The 16,670-nt window shown below is 47.7% G+C and overlaps 1 protein-coding gene across 1 annotated transcript in view; it reads right to left on the reverse strand.

Moving 5' to 3' along the window:
* Window positions 1–1,462: 1,462 nt before the first annotated feature.
* Window positions 1,463–16,670, reverse strand: part of MRGPRX2 (MAS related GPR family member X2) — an 84,432-nt gene continuing 69,224 nt past the window's right edge. The window contains 3 exon segments of the mRNA XM_059929929.1: window positions 1,463–1,696; window positions 1,790–1,858; window positions 2,351–2,485. Coding sequence (XP_059785912.1) covers window positions 1,463–1,696; window positions 1,790–1,858; window positions 2,351–2,485 — 438 coding nt within the window.

The following is a 16,670-nucleotide window of genomic DNA, read 5'->3' on the forward strand; positions in this document are numbered from 1 at the left end:
CTTAAGGAGTGGGGGAGAGTGAGGGGGAAGGCACATAGTCAGGTCAAGGTGGGGGGAAGGGGGATGACTCCTTGACCATGACATTACCTGGTCCAACAAAGGACACTGGTTCAGTGACTCCTGGAAGAACCAGGACTAACACCCTGGAAGCTGATCTCTTGTCCAGGACTGCTTCATTCTCCCAAACTAAATCTCAAGATCTCCTTTGAGGCTGAAAGAGGCCAATTAAAGGCCAGCCTTTTTTTTTTTTTAAACAGTAAGTATGGTAGCGAATGAATGGCACCTGACGCTCCAAAAGGGGGCAGGGCTGGAATTACAAAGACTTTCCTGATACACTCAGGTAAATTTTTGGGATCTGGGGCTTCAACAAGGATAAGGATGGAATTGTATAGGAGAGGACATGAGTATGAAAGCCAGGGATGCTAGATTCTAATGCAGGCTTTGCCACTAACTCTCCCGTGACCTTGGTCAAGCCACCTCACTGGGCCTCAGTTTCTCTGTCTGTAGAATGAGGGCGTTGAATGAGTTCCCAAGATTCACCTGGTCTTGACCCTCTAAGGTACATGATCCTTGGTAAGGTAAACCCCTCAGAAGTCTGACCCGAGCAATCTCCAGGTTTTGCAGGAGCCTGGGCCTCATCCAGGAAAAAGGGGCATGCTGGGGGAGGGGAACACGCTGGGCTTTTATTTTGGGGGCGGGTGGGGAACTGGTGGTTTAAGCTACACGGTCCGGGGGAGGCGAAGCGAAGCGAAGGCTGGGAGCCCCGGTTTACAGGCTAGCAGGCTAGCGGCGATCTCCAACCTTCCTCCGGAGCTTCAGACCCTGGAGAGGTAGGTAATGCAGCCAAGAGCCGCGCACCAGCCACGGCAGCAGAGAGGCTCGCACCCCGGACCACCTTCCTGATCCCTCCCCTCCCTCTCCGGAACCGCGCACGAGCTTCGTGGGGAGTGGCCGCTGCTCTCTCCCCTCTACCCAGCGCCGGGTCCCCACCCAGGCGTGGGGGACCCCTCCCCCAGTCCCGGGGCGCCGGGAGCCCCATGGGGGCGTGGCGGGGGCGGGCGCCGGCTTCTCCGCCTGGGGGTCTGGAGGACGTCTCAGTTGCCGGGGCTCCCTGGGAGGGACCCCGCGCCCTCCACCTTCCAGCTCCCCACACAAAGGCGCCGACGGAGGCGCCGCACTTACCGGCCAGAGAAGTCTCCGGGCGCCGACGAGCGGGCGGGCAGGCTGGCGGGAGGATGTGCGCGCGCGAGTGTGCGTGTGTCTCCGCGAGTGTGTGTGTGCGTGTGTGTGAGGGGGACCTCGCCGAGCTCTGTGCGTCTGCGTGTGCGGGGGCGTCCGTCCGTCGGTCCGTCTGCCCGGCGCTCAGTCCCGCGCTCCGTGCGCGCTCCCTCTTCAGATCGCCTCACCAAATGCGCTTCGGCTGCGGAGTCTCGGGCGCAGCCGCCGGGTCGGCTCCTCGCCCTTAGTCCCGGCTCCGCCCCGCCCCCGGGCGGGCTTGCGCCGCTTCCCGGGAATTGCGCAGGGCCCGCGGGGCTGGCGAGCGCGGGGGCGGGGAGCTCCGGCGGCGCCCAGAGCCCAGGTGGGGCCGGTCGCGGACCCTTAATCCCCGACCCGGATCTCGGGCGCCCCCACGGGCGCCCCCACCCCGCAGCTCCGCTCGGAGTCCCCGCAGGCGCCGCTCCCACGCCGAGGTTGCCTGGACCGGGAGGGCGGGGGAGCGGGAGCACCGCATCTGTTTCATTCATGATTTTCTCCTCTCCCGAGCCCCAGGCCCGGGTTGCGCTGCTACGGCGGCCGCCAGAGGGACCCCGGCGGGGCCGTGCGCGCCGAACCCGGTGCAGGACCGCCAGGCAGACAGCTGGGGGTAGGGGAAAGTGAGACAAAGGGGTCATAGTCGGGGGCTGGGGGGGAATTTCATGGAGGGGGTGCTGTGGCGCTCCCCGCATGATGCCCGCACGATGCCGTTGCCGCACCTGCACAAGCAGAGTGGTTGCATACAGCGGCGCGCACAGTGCCGGATGCCCAGGACCCGCTCCAGGACTCGGGAGAGGCACTCGCCTTCCCACCCTTCCCTGTTCAGTCTCTGAGGAGCAAGACCTTCCTCCGCCAGGTCTCACCCTCCTGACGCGCATCACGGGGCGTGTACCTGTCTAGGCTTTCTCGTGGGCACCGGAGGCCTGGACGCGCAAGGAGCTGCCCACGCGCCCCACAGTCCCACTTTACCCAGGCTGGCACCCCGCTGGCCGGAGGTTCCTGGCATTCCATCCCGATGGGGGCTTTTTGAGACGTTGGGAGGCATACAGGGCCGGCATCCTAAGCTTCGTTTTCGCATGGGGAAACCGAGGCGCACCATCACAGGGCTACCACCCTGGTTCCAGCCGCCGTCCTCTTTCGCCTGGATCTCTGCAATCGCCTCCTTACTGGTCTCCCCGTTGCCACCCTTGGCCCCCTGCAGCTGATTCTCTACGAAGCTGTCAGAGCTATCCTTTTAAAACGTAAGTCAGATCGCGTTGCTCCTTTACTGAAAATCCTACAATGGCTCTCCATTCGTTCAAGTGAAAGCTAAAGCCCCTGTAATGGCTTGCAAGGCCTCTCATGAGCTGGCTCCCTTTTATTTAACTCTGTAACCTCACTTCCTACCACTCCAGTCACACGGGCCTTTTTAATGCATCACCAACATGGCAGCCACCCTGTGGCCTCAGGACCTTTGCACTGCTCTTTTCTCTGCCTGGAAACTTCCCCCAGATGGTCAAATGGCTTGCTCCTTTACTTCTTAAGTGTGTCACCTCAAAGAGGCCTTCTGTGACCACCCTATTTTAAATGCAGACCCACTCCCCCATTTTCTCCATGGTAGTCATGACCTTTATTTTGTGTTCCTTGCCCATAAGGTTCACTGACCCTTCACTTCCAGCTCTCACCTTAGTCCTTTGGCATCCTAGTTCTTCAGCCTTACCACACTACTCTGTTCTCTAAACAAACTGCATTTTCCCATTTCTAGCCTTTGTTCATGCTGTGCTTTCAGCCTGGGATACCATCCCCCGCCATGTCTTACCTAATTTTTAAGTTCCAGTTCAAATACCTCCTTCTCCATGGAGGCTTCTCCCATATTACCAAGGACACTCAGCCCTCATTCCTTTCTGTTTGCTATAGTAATGGTTCCTTGTCTTTTACCCCAAGTGCCCTATGAAGTCCTGAGTCTCCTCTCTCTTCAGTTCCCAGCACAGAAGGGACCATCAGTTCATGTTGGTGGATCAAGGGCAATGAATGGGAGGCCCTGGGCTGGGCCTTGATTCATCTTTTTTTTTTTTCTCAGAGGGGCACAGAGCCCAGCTGGGTCTTGTTATCCTCAAGTTGTTTCTTGTGGAACAAAGGAAAGGGTCAAATGTCAGATAATGGGGGAAGTGTGGGTAGATGTGTCAGCCAGTGCTCAAGGGCCCACTCTCCCTCCCTGAAAGCATCATCTCCGTCATTCAGCATAAGGCTGATTTTCCCCAGACAGTGTAAGTGTAACAATAGCAGCTACCATAAATGAGCGTTTGGTATGTGCCGGACCCTGTTTTGTATGTTTTCAATGCTCTATTTAATCTTCATGGCAATTTTGCGAGGCAGGCATTTTGATGTCACCATTTTCAGAAGAGGAACCAGAAAGAAGAAGTGACTTCTTTACGGCCCTACGGTTGATATGTGAGGGGTACGTGTTTCAAATTAAGATCTAGCTAATTCCAAAGCCCAAGCTCATAGGGCAGAGACCCTGGTGGCTGATGAAGTGAGGGAGCCTCAGCAAGGTCACCCTGGCCCAGAATTTTTTTTTTTAATTTATTTATTTTTGTCCGTGTTGGGTCCTCGTTGCTGCATGTGGGCTCTTCCTAGTTGCGGCGAGCGGGGGCTACTCTTCATTGCGTTCAGGCTTCTCATTGCAGTGGCTTCTCTTGTTGTGGAGTATGGGCTCTAGGCGCGCAGGCTTCAGTAGTTGTGGCTCGTGGGCTTTAGAGTGCAGGCTCAGTAGTTGTGACGCACGGGCTTAGTTGCTCCGCGGCACGTGGGGTCTTCCCGGCCCAGGGCTCAAACCCATGTCCCCTGCGTTGGCAGTCGGATTCTTAACCACTGCGCCACCAGGGAAGCCCTGGCCCAGATTTTTGCTGAAGCCAGCTTGGGAGTCACAGGGGCGTGGCTCTTCAGGGAGGGTGGGAGCTGGCAGATTTCTGTCAGTGGTGCCTGTGATGTCCTATGGTGGAGGCTAGTTGCTGTCCTTCATAAAGTCAACTTTGGAAGGCCAGCACTGCCTCCTAAGCATTCCTACCTGTGTGCTCTGGGTTCAAAGCCCAGCCGCAGCTGTCAGGTGTGGATAACAATGCCCATCTCAAAGGGTTATGGTGAGGGAGGAGCATGATAATATACCTAGAAAATAGTAGGGGATCAAAAATGATCTTTCTCCTTTGCTTCTTGTAGGGAGTTTCTATCACATAGAGATATACCCACACTTGTCTTCTCATCCCGTTTCTGCCCTGTACACCCTCTTATTTAAATGTCCCAGATTCCTGTAGTCCATTGAGTGTTGCCCTCGGGTACAGATAAGGAAAGAAAGTCTGACATTTATTGAGGGCTTTACAAATAAGCTATTCACGTTGCTTCCATGGACTCTCTTCTTTCTTCTTCACAAGCCCCTTAAAAGGGAGGTTCTGTTATTACTGATGAGGAAGCTGAGGCACAGAGAGGGCAAGGGACTTCCCTGTGGCCACAGCGCTCACTAATTAATAGCAGTAATGAGATTCTGATCTACGTCTGACTCTGCACTCAGCAAGCACCCCTTTTCCTTAACCCCATCACCGTGGAAAGCAACCCCATCGATTTCCTTTCTCTTCTCTGATGGGGAAGAAGGAGTGTTCTGTGAGGTCCATGGCAATGAAGTAATTGTGAGGTTGGGAGGATTTAGGCTTCTTGAGTCATTTTGTGTGACTCATTTACCCTCTCTTGATGAAGGGAGGAAGCGGGCTTTGGGAGAGAGAAAGATGGTCTGAGTAACCAGAGAGTGTCTTGCTGGTGGTTTCTAATGCACTGTTGAAGTCAGTATTTCTCGCTTATGACCTCACTTGCAATTCACTCTATCAGTAATGAAATGTTTTGCTTCAGTGAAAATGTCCCCCATCCAGATTTTTATTTATTTACTTACTTATTTATAACCCACCCCAATCAACAAAGGATTTGAGGTTGCTTACCACAGGAGTAGAAACCATAAAACAGTGTTAAAATATCAATAAAGACAGAGAATCAGGACCAAAGAAAATGTAAATAAACTTTGAGAGACAAGACCAAGGCTTAATCATTACAGCCAGTGTTTATTGAGTTCTTCCGGCATGCAAAGGAATTTGTGTACATTATTTCATTTAATCCTTAAAAGAGTCCTACGAGGTGGGTGCTATTATTATCTTTATTTTGGGATATAGGGAACCAAGGCTCAGAGAGATTAAATACGATACCCAAAGTCATGTAACTAGTCAGTGGTAGAGCCAGTATTTAAATCTAGTTTGATTTTGGAACTCATGCCCTTAACCACTGTCCCGTCCTGCCTTTCCAGGGGACAAAAGACCACACATTTGCAAACCACAGGGGCCTCTAGAGTACTGGGTTTGAGTCTCAAATTCGGTTCTAATTTTCTTGGATATCAAAAAGGAAGGCAACAGCAAGTTACATAGAACTAATGCCCTCACACCCTTCAAGTCTTTGCTCAATGTCACTTTCTCAATGAGATCTACCCTGGCCACTCTTCTTAACTGATACTGGAACCTGCCTCTTCAGCAGTTCCAATCTCCCTTTGTCTTTGCTTTTATGATGGCACATTTTACCTTCCGACATACTGGATGATTTATAAACTATGTTATATATTTCAAATATGTTATATGCTTTATATAGCACATAAGAGGTTCTATTGTATATTTTATAGTAATAAATATACTTATGAATTAGATACTTCATCTGTTTACTATGTTCACTATTTTGTTGTCTGTCTTCTTCCACTAGAATACCAGGCCGCTTGGGGGAGCATCATTGTCTCTTTGGATTGCTGTTGGATCCCAAGTGTCACGGACAATGCCTGGTATATAGCAGGTATTCAATACATTTTTCCTGAATACTTGAATGATAATTTCAGAGAGGAAGGACAGAACAATATATCTAAAGTGGCAAAGTAGGTCTTTTTTATTTGCTAGCTCATATTTTCCTTCCCTTCCCACTTTCTTTTCTCCTTTTCTTTTTCTCTACTCATTTCCTTGATGAATTTAGGCAGCTGTAGCACTTAGCTCTCAGAGCAAGTCTTCTGAGGGTTTTCTGATGGTAGACCCTGAGGGTCCCTATGGCCAGTGACCTTTGTGTCATTGTTACAGCAAATGCATAAATGGAATTCATGATGCTGATTTTGGTGGAGTCTCTCAATGAAAGCTGGACATTATCCCCACACTTAAATCGACAAAGGTAATCCTTTTAGTGGTATAAGAATAGTGTCCAAGTACCATTCCCAGCGATTTGGGTTTTATAACAGATGCTATAGGGATGGAGACGGGAAAACAAAAAAGCAGAGCTTTTGTGTGAAACAATTGATTTAAAGGGAGGACATCCTTGTGTTCCTAAGAGCTCACCTCCAGAGTTGTGTTTCCTGGCTGCAAGCCTGAAGATTGAAAAGCCAAGGTCGTTAGCGAGGTTTATCAGAGGAGAGCCTGAGCTGAGACCAATTGCTGGGGTGTGTGTGGGTGTGGGTGTGATGTGAGCTTGCTTAGGAGCTGGGCACAGATCCTGGCCAAGCCTCCGGGAGCCGCAGACGCCAGCCTGTCAGCTCAAGGTGAAGGCCAAGGGCACGTGGCTGCCAATCCCAGGAAGAAACATCAGAAATACTTGTCTCAGGAGGAGTGGGAGTCAGAACTTTGTCTCTCCCGTGGTCACTGCTCTGGGCTCCTGCAAAGCAGATTTATTCAACGAGTATTTTATGGAGCACCTACTCTGAGTTAGCCATTGTTCCAGAAGCTGAGTACATGTTAGAGAACAGGATAGTCAGCTTCTCTGCTGTCACGGAACTTACATTCTAGTGGGAACACACTGCCAATGAACCGGGTGAAAACAATGAATAAAAGGATCATTTCAGACAGTGGTAAGTTCAATGAAGAAAAAGAAAAGAGAGTGTGGGGCTTCCCTGGGGCAGTGGTTGAGAATCTGCCTGCCAATGCAGGTGACACGGGTTCGAGCCCTGGTCTGGGAGGATCCCACATGCCGCGGAGCAACTAGGCCCGTGAGCCACAACTACTGAGCCTGCGCGTCTGGAGCCTGTGCTCCGCAACAAGAGAGGCCGCGATAGTGAGAGGCCCGCGCACCGCGATGAAGAGTGACCCCCACTTGCCGCAACTAGAGAAAGCCCTCGCACAGAAACGAAGACCCAACACAGCCATAAATAAATAAATAAATAAACCCAAAGTTTAAAAAAAAAAAAGAGAGTGTGGGTGATGGGGAGTGTAGCTGGAGAGGAGACGCTTTGGATTGGCGGTTCAGGGAAGGCCTCTCAGAGGAGATAACATTTGAACAGATCTTGACTTACAAGAAGGAGCTGATCTCAGGTGGCCTCAGCCTGCAGTGGCTTGAAGCAGGATTTTGGTTCCCTGGCCAGAGATTGAAGTCAGGCTGCGGCAGTGAGTGTGCTGAATCCCAGCCACTAGACCACCAGCGACCAGTGGCCAGTGACAGGGCCCTGGCCCATCGGCTTTGTAGAAGTGAATTTCCACAAAGAGACAGAAAGTAGTGAAACAAGTAAAGTGTTTATTAGGAGGAAAAAGGGTACACGTGGATAGACACACGGGCGGACTCAGAGAGAGAGTCGTGCCCTCATGGTTGTTTGAATCACTTATATGGGGCACTTCTTCCAGGTTTCTCTTGGCCAATCATCTTGCTTTGCCTGGTTCTGAGTCCAGATTTGGTTTATCTCAGGGTCCTTCCCTGTGTGCACGTGCATCTCTTAGCCAAAATGGATTCTAGCGAAGAGGCCTATGGGTAGGTTGACATCACTTACTATGGAGTGACACCCCCTCCCTTTTGACCTCCAAGGAGCCTTTCTGCGCATGTGTAGTCGGGAAGGTCTCCTTGACCTTGAGAATGAGAAATATGTGGTCTCTTATCTGGGCAGGGCTCAGCTCCTCTCTTGCGCCTGCTATTTTGGAGTATCTGTCCACAGGGGACAAACTCCAGCTGTTCAGCCTGGGGCCCATCTATCTCCTGCCTCAGAGCCAGCTGAGCAGAGTAAGGGAAGAGCTTCCCAAGCAGAACGTTCTCTTCTGGGCACAGCAGGAAGGCCAGAGAGAGAGATGAGGTGGGAGAGGAGGGCAGGAGCCAGGCTGCAGGGGGTCTTGAAGGCTGTGGGAGGAGTTTGGGTTTTATTCTGATGTGCCAGGAAGCTACGGGAGGTTTCTAAGTGGGGAGATTGATGAGACCTGGATCTGAACCGTGAGTGTCCCAGAGACATCACAGAAGCACCAAGAATCCCATCCCTTCTGCTCTCAGAGGGCCCTCAGAGGCTGTGTGGCCCCGTGCTTCCCAAGCTGGCTGTGTCTCAGAATCATCTGGGGGAACTGCTTAAAAAATATGGATTCTCAGGCCTCCCCCTGGAAAATCTGGTTCAGTAGGATGGAGGTGAGGCTCAGTCTTAAGGAAGTTCCCCCAAATGATTCTACTAATTGGCCAGGTTGGGAACAACCAGCCTGGTCAAGGCCCCTATGTTAGGAGGGGTGTACTGAGGTCCAGGGAGGAGAAATGCCTTGCCTGAGGGAACACAGTGAGTTGATGGCCGACTAGTGTCCTGACCCCAGAGCAGTGCATGGCCAGGGGTCTCTGGAAACAAGTCACAGAAGTGACTTTTGGCTAACCTAAGCAAAGGGGAATTGATTGGAAGGCCATGGGGAAACTCATGGATGGAAGGGAAGGCTGAAGGACCATGCTTGGAAAAGTGGGGTTCAGGAAGCTCCAGAAGTTTTCAGGGTTGGGAACATCTCCACAGTCACACCTAGGTGTCACCGCAAGGATACATGAGCGCCTTTCCTGCCACTCGAAGTCCTGGGAGAGTGAGAGTCCGATTGGCTGAGTTCTGGTTGTGGGCTCACCCCACTGGCTAGGGGAGGGCACACCTTGATTGACAGTCCCATCATACTTCACCCAAGATTTCATTCAAAAGGAAATCAGAAGGCTGTTACCAAAAGAGCAGCCAAAAATGTCCTCTACATCTGGCACCTCAGAGGGTTGTAAAGATCTGTCATCATTGTCACCATTGCCATGATCGTAGTAATACTTATTTGTTTACTACTTACAATGTGCCAGGTACTATTCAAAGCATGCTACATATATTAACTCATTTAACTCATACTTTAAGGTTATGGGGGAAGGATACTGAGATAGATACTGAGCAAGGAAACTGGAGCAGAGAAGGTATGTAGCAACTAACACCTAGATCCTGCTTTTATAGGTTCCAAAGCCCATTTATACCTGTTGTCTAATTTCCTCCTCATGACAACCTGTAAGGGCAGGCATTTTTTTAAAAATTAATTAATTAATTAATTTTTGGCTGTGTTGGGTCTTCGTTTCTGTGCGAGGGCTTTCTCTAGTTGCGGCAAGCGGGGGCCACTCTTCATCGCGGTGCGTGGGCCTCTCACTATCGCGGCCTCTCTTGTTGGGGAGCACAGGCTCCAGACGCGCAGGCTCAGTAATTGTGGCTCATGGGCCCAGTTGCTCTGCGGCATGTGGGATCCTCCCAGACCAGGGCTCGAACCCGTGTCCCCTGCATTGGCAGGCAGATTCTCAACCACTGCGCCACCAGGGAAGCCCAGGACAGGCATTTTTACAGATGGAGAAAGTGTGTGCACATGTTCTAGAGTCACACAGCTACTAAGTGGTGGAGTCTTTGGATTCATATATTCACTCATTCATTCATTCATACACTCATTCGTCAAATAGCAAGTGGCTGTCAGGGGTCAGGACTATGCCGAGTTCTGGGAGCTCACTAGTTAGCAGCTGTAGTTTCTTCTCTCCAGAAGTTCGCCAACTCCAGGGGCAGGGGCAAGAGAAAAGGCTAGAGCATGAGTGTGGGTCAGGAACCAAACCAAACCAAACCAGGGTCCTCATGTTAAAGAGTTTGGACTTCATCTTGAGGGCAACCACGGAAGGATTTTAAACCGGGAGCTTGTGTTTTATGAAGACAACTCTGACTGCAGTATGAAGAATGGACTGGAGGGGGGTAAGAATAAAGGTAGGGAGATAGTTAGGGGGCTGATGCAGTGATTCAGGTGAAAAAATCATGGTTGCCTGGATTAGGATGATGGCCCTTGAGGTGGAAGGAAGTGAACAGAGTCGAGAGAGAAGTGGAATTGACAGGACTTGCTGATTGGATGAGGGTGGAGGGGGAGAGAGTTAAGATGAGGCCAAGGTTTTTGACCTGGGCAACTAGGTGAGTAGTGGTGCCATATACTGTGGGTAAAGGCTAGCTGAGGGCCCATTTGGGTAGGGAGATGATACGCTCAGTTTTGGACAAGTGGTGTTGGAAGTTCCAGGGGACAAGGACATGGAGAGACAGGCATTTGTGGGCCTTTTGCCTCCAGTTCCTATGCTCTACCCACAATGCCTTGCTAATTTAGAATCTCGATCTGTCAAGAATACTCAGAAACCACAGACTGTCAGATCTAACTTGAGAGATCCCCTCACATTTCAGATGAGAAAAGAGACACCAGAGAAAAGTGGTTTCTGGAAGGTCACAAAGTGAGTAGATGTCTGAGCTGAAGGCCCTCTCCCTACCACCCCCAGTACCCTGGTCCCGAGGGTGCACACAGGAAACTTGCAGCTCAGTCTAGACTCCAGAAGGGCTCTGTTTGGCCTACAACTAATTCAAATTAGTTGCCATCGTTAAAAAAAATTAGGACATTGCAAGTACAAATCCATATATAAAAGTAACAGAAGATCTGGTAACTTCAGGCTCACATGCCTACGTGACAGCGACCAATGAATCTGGGTAGCAGTTGCTCCCTTGAGGCAGGCCATGTCCAGTTTGCCATGGTCTCCACTCTTACCCCCTTTACTGAGGGTCTGTGTTTTTTGCCATTTGTCAGGATGCTTGCTCTGTTGTTTTTCTTAAAGGGGAAAGTCATATATTTCCTGGAACCTATCTAAGAGACCTCTTATCTGACCCCAGCTTGCTTTCCCTGGTCTCTGTAAGCATTTGAATTATGACCCTATCGCTTCCCCTCTGTGAACCACACATTCCTCATTTGTAAAGTGAGGTATTTGAATATGATGATTCCAAGATCCTTTCCAGTTCTGGCTTGCAAGGCTCTCCAAGTCTGCACTTCAGAAATGAGTTGTGCTATTGACAATGCTTAATTGTTCTGCAGATGGTTTTTGAGGGATTGCTCACCCTTGACTCTTTTGTCCTTGAATTATAATTTATCTAAGCCCTTGGAAGAAAAATGCCTTTTGTTTTGGGAGTTTATCCTTCATCTTTTGATTTTGGATAAAAAAGAAAATGAGTACTTCAAACAATGCAGCCTAGCTGCAGTTGCTAGGAAGGGCGAGCAGCCACAGAGGCTGCCTGGAGACAAGGCCGTCAGAAAACTCTTGTCTCCCTTCCCTCTTTCCCTTCTCTTCCTTCCCTCCCTCCCTCCTTCATTCTCTCTCTCTCTCTTTTTTTCTTTTGAGCAAAGATATCATAATCAATAACCTCTTCTAAAAAGACCAATCTTAATCACCAATAGAGTTCAGGTTGTCCTGAATCCAAAGGGTAATTTCTAAAGACCACCCCCCACCAGCCAAACTATTAAATACTCAGTGAAATAACCTCCGGGGTTTTAATTCTGGTTCCACCACTCGATTGTCGTTTGACCTCGGACAAATAATTTTTTTCTCTGGGCCCCAGTTCCCCGCTCTGTAAAACAGGTTGGAGGAAATGCTTGGATGCTCTTGTAGTTCCTTCTAGCCCTAATATTTTAGAAGGAGACTGCCAGGGATTTAGAGAACAAGGTAGCACCAGCAGGTAATGTCTCTACAACTCTCCTTCCACGTCAGCAAGGCTCTGGGACCCCTTCACCTTGAAGCCATAATATTCAGCTGTAGGTCTTTGGCTTTCTCTCCTCTGGTTATTTAATCAATGGTAAAGGAAGGATTTCTATCCACCCTTCTCAGTAGATGTGACGCGCCCCGGCTATCAGCATTTTAGCATCGTTCCTTTATTATATAAAGGGCCAGTGACAGGACCTACATGTCTCTGGCTAATTATTTTTCAAGTCCAGTGTCGCCCTTCAGACTCTGTCAGTCTCCAGCTGCAGGGATGATTAAGTGACGATTTAAGCAACAAGTGCGCCCCCTGGTGACCTATGTAAAAATTGCAGAAAGGCTCAGCCATTCAACAAACACTGAACTTAAATCCTGCCTCTGCCTAACCTTCAAGGCAGGATTACAAAAATGGACATATATGTCCTGTAAAGTAATATATAGTTTACAAATGGGAATGTTATCTATGTGAAGCTTGTATTTACACTCGCAGAACCAACTTTTGCCCATTTGGCATGTCCACCCTCCTGTAATTGGGGTAGACGATATATTGAGTTTGACACAGCCATCCTTTAGTTACACCTGTCTCTCGGTGAAACAATGGAATCAATTATTCCAGGAGATAATCAGCTTTCTGTTGTTGGAGATGTAGAAGCAGATGTTGCAGGCGTCCTTCTTGGGAATGTTAGACAAGGGTAGGTATAAGTTTAGATTCACTGATTCAAATGAGCGAATATTTATTGAGTACCTACTATATCTCAGAAACTTCCTAAAAGACAGGATGTACAAGTTGTGAACAAAACAAAGTCTTTGTTTTATGAGCTTACATTTTATTGGGGGAAATAACCTCCAATGTTATTTTCTAATCAGAGATTCTCAGATTCAGCAATTCCAAGTGATGGTAGTCTTGCTTGGCAAACATTGGTAACAGATTTTGGCCAGGGGCTCAGGGCCCTAAGGAGATTTTGTATATCAGAGTGAGAGCAGTTGAGACCTCTGGACATCACCCTGACGGACAGGAGCCCAACCACTGGGTGCTGTTCTGAGTCCTGAAAGTGGAGAGGCTGGTTCAAGGCTTTTGTTCTCCAAGGTACAATTAGTCCTGAGTGTAGCCTGTGGATGGGAGGAGAGGAGAAAGAGGAACAGGTATAGGCATCAGGAGTTGCATATATTCGCAGGTCACCAGAGCTGGAAGGCATCTTCGAGATGATCTCTTCAAACATCCTCACTTTATTTATTTTATTTTATTTTTTAATTTTTTAAATTGAAGTATAGTTGATTTACAGTGTTGTGTTAATTTATGTTCTTTTTAAAATATTCCTTTCCATTATGGTTTATCATAGGATATTGAATATCGTTCCCTGTGCTATACAGTAAGACCTTGTTGTTTATCCATTCTATATATAAAGGCTTACATCTGCTAACCCCAGCCTCCCACTCCATCCCTCCCCCAGCCCCCTCCCCCTTGGCAACCACCAGTCTGTTCTCTATGTCCGTGATTCTGTTTCTGTTTCATAGATAGGTTCATTTGTGTCATATTTTTGATTCCACATACAAGTGATATCATATGGGATTTGTCTTTCTCTTCCTGACTTACTTCACTTAGTATGATAATCTCTAGTTCCATCCATGTCACTGCAAATGGCATTATTTCATTCTTTTTAATGGCTGAGTAGTATTCCATTTTATATATATATATATATATATATATATATATATATATATATATATATATATACCACACCTTTTTATCCATTCATCTGTCAGTGGGTATTTAGGTTGTTTCCATGTTTTGGCTATTGTGAATAGTGCTGCTTGAACATAGGGGTGCATGTATCTTTTTGAATTATAGTTTTGTCTGGATATATGCCCAGGAGTGGGATTGCTGGATCATATGGTAATTCTATTCTTAGTTTTCTGAGGAACCTCCGTATTGTTTTCCACAGTGGCTGCACCAACTTACATTCCTACCAACAGTGTAGGAGGGATCCCTTTTCTCCACACCCTCTCCAGCATTTGTTATTTGTAGACTTTTTAATGATGGCCATTCTGACCAGTGTGAGTGGTACCTCATTGTAGTTTTGATTTGCATTTCTCAAAACTTTGAGGTCCCTCCCAATACCACATGTCTGTGATTCAGCTAACCATTCATTACAAACCAATATCCCTTAACTGAAAAAAAAAAGTGATCTTGATTTAAAATCAATCTTAGTATGAATTAGCAATAGGTGAATTAGCGATAACACCCTCATTTTAGAGGCGGAGTAACTGAGACCCAGAGAGAAATGCCTTTCCTGAAATCACAATTAATGATCATTAGCAAATGGGAATTAAAAATTGAATTTGTATGTATTGATAGGAGAACAAACATATTACAAATTAGTGTGAATAATGTGATTCTAATTTTGATTAGAAGTCATATGTGACTATCTTTTGGAGATGAGATTGCAAGGGTTTTAAATTTTCTTTGGTACGCATTGATGTATTTAAAAATATTCTACAGTGAGAATGCATAATTGTAAAAAAAACCATTATTCAAAAGAACTTGTATTTTCAGTGACTCAAAGGAGATAAACCAAAACCCAATAGCAGTGATAGAACACACACACACACATTTTTTTTTTCCCACTTTTGTGAATCTTCCACATTTAAAAAATAACTGTTGTAGAGATTGCTAGTCTTCCCAGTATGCAGTTCTCCTCTCTTCTGGGCATGCAGCAAGCAGGATTACCCTTCCTTGGCTCTTGCACTTATTGTAGGATCATATGACTAATTTTGGCCAATAAGTGGTGACCCATGTGATCAGAGGAAATGGCCAGGATTGCCTCAGGGCCACTGCATTTAATTTCCAGTGTGAGTCTTTCTAGCACCAGAGAATTCCAAGTCTTGTACTGAGATTGAGGTGTCTTAAGATGGAAGCTTCCCGCACCACTGAGCGGTAGACCAGGCGGACAGCTGCCCTGAAGAGGTGCTCAGACATGCTGTGGACTTTGTATTAAAAAGAAATAAACTTTTCTGGGTTATGCCACTGAGATTTTGGTGGTGTTTGTTGCCCCAGCATTACCTAGTCTATTCCAACTAATACAATAACATGTATAACTTATATACTATATATAACTTATATATTAAAAAGAAATATTACCATTTCATGAAATATAATCAAACCTGTACCATAATCAGAAATGTTTATGTCCAATTTTATATTAAATTATATTTTAAAGACTAATCAATTAAGATTGATTTAAAATCAAGATCAGTTTTTTTTTTTCAGTTAAGGGATATTGGTTTGTAATGAATGGTTAGCTGAATCACAGACATGTGGTATTGGGAGGGACCTCAAAGTTTTATCTTGCACATTTCACAAGTTCATATATAGGGAGGTATATAGCAACCATCCAATACAAGTTAAGTTGTCTAAACCAGGGGTCCCCAACCCCCGGGCCTCGGACCGGTAGTGGTTCGCGGCCTGTTAGGAACCAGGCCTCACAGCAGGAGGTGAGTGGCCGTGAGTGAGCGAAGCGTCATCTGCCACTTCACATCCCCCTCATCGGTCGTATTACCGCCTGAACCACTGGTCGCATTACTGCCTGAACCAACCCTCCATCCCACCCCCCGTGGAAAAATTGTCTTCCACAAAACCGGTCCCTGGTGCCAAAAAGGTGGGGGACCGCTGGTCTAAACCAATGGGTTCCAAAACTTTGATGAGCTGAAATACCAGGAGAACTTAAAAAAAATTGAGACTCCTAAGTCACACTTCTGGAGTTTTGGTTAAGGAGGTCTAGGATAGGACCTAGAAATGGCATTTTGAGAAATCTGCCATGTGATTTCAGTCACAAGTCTGGGAATCGCTGGTCTAGAGGATGACTTTCAAATTGAATTTGTCATTACTTAAAATTAAGCTTCATTTAAATTTTGTATTCACATGAAAACTGAAATCACTTTTGTAAATTCAGGTCAGGTTCTTTAAAAGCAGAATCCAAGATGGGGATTCACGTGCATGTGATTTATTAAGGTGTGCTCTCAGGAGAAGCCTGTAAGGGAGTGGGGAAAGCTGGGCAGGGGAGGGGAAGAAGCTGAGCAAGAATATGATTTCAACCAAGTCTAGCCTCAGCATGATTCTGCAGATTGCTTGGAAGTGCAAGTTGTACCATAGAGCTTGCCCCATTTGGGATCAAGGAAGCTGGGCTTCTGCATAGCCCCCGCACTGGGCAGTCATTGGCTAGGGGCAGCCTGGGTTGGGGGAAATGTAAACTGTGAGGTGCCTGCAGTCACCCAAAGACAATTTTGGGGAGGAGTTTGGTAAGCTCTTAGCAGGAATTCAGTTGGTAGCTGGGGGCATAAGTGTACCAAACTGGAAAAGAAGATCTCAGGGACACCAATAACATCTGCTATAGTCTACCTCTGCCACCACTTAGATCCACTTGCATCTCAGATGGAATTCACTTCATCTTGTCTCAGCTTCTCCAGGATTCTGGGTAGCCATAACTTACAGTGAAAGTTACAAGAGAGGAATGGGATGAGTCACAGCCCTCAGTTCTGTAGCTGACCCTCAGGCTGCCATTGTCACTTATCTTCTCCTTTCTCTCCCACCCATTAGAGATTCTCTTCAC

This window comes from Balaenoptera ricei, chromosome 8, assembly GCF_028023285.1.
Source record: "Balaenoptera ricei isolate mBalRic1 chromosome 8, mBalRic1.hap2, whole genome shotgun sequence".
In the NCBI taxonomy this organism is placed as follows: domain Eukaryota; kingdom Metazoa; phylum Chordata; class Mammalia; order Artiodactyla; family Balaenopteridae; genus Balaenoptera; species Balaenoptera ricei.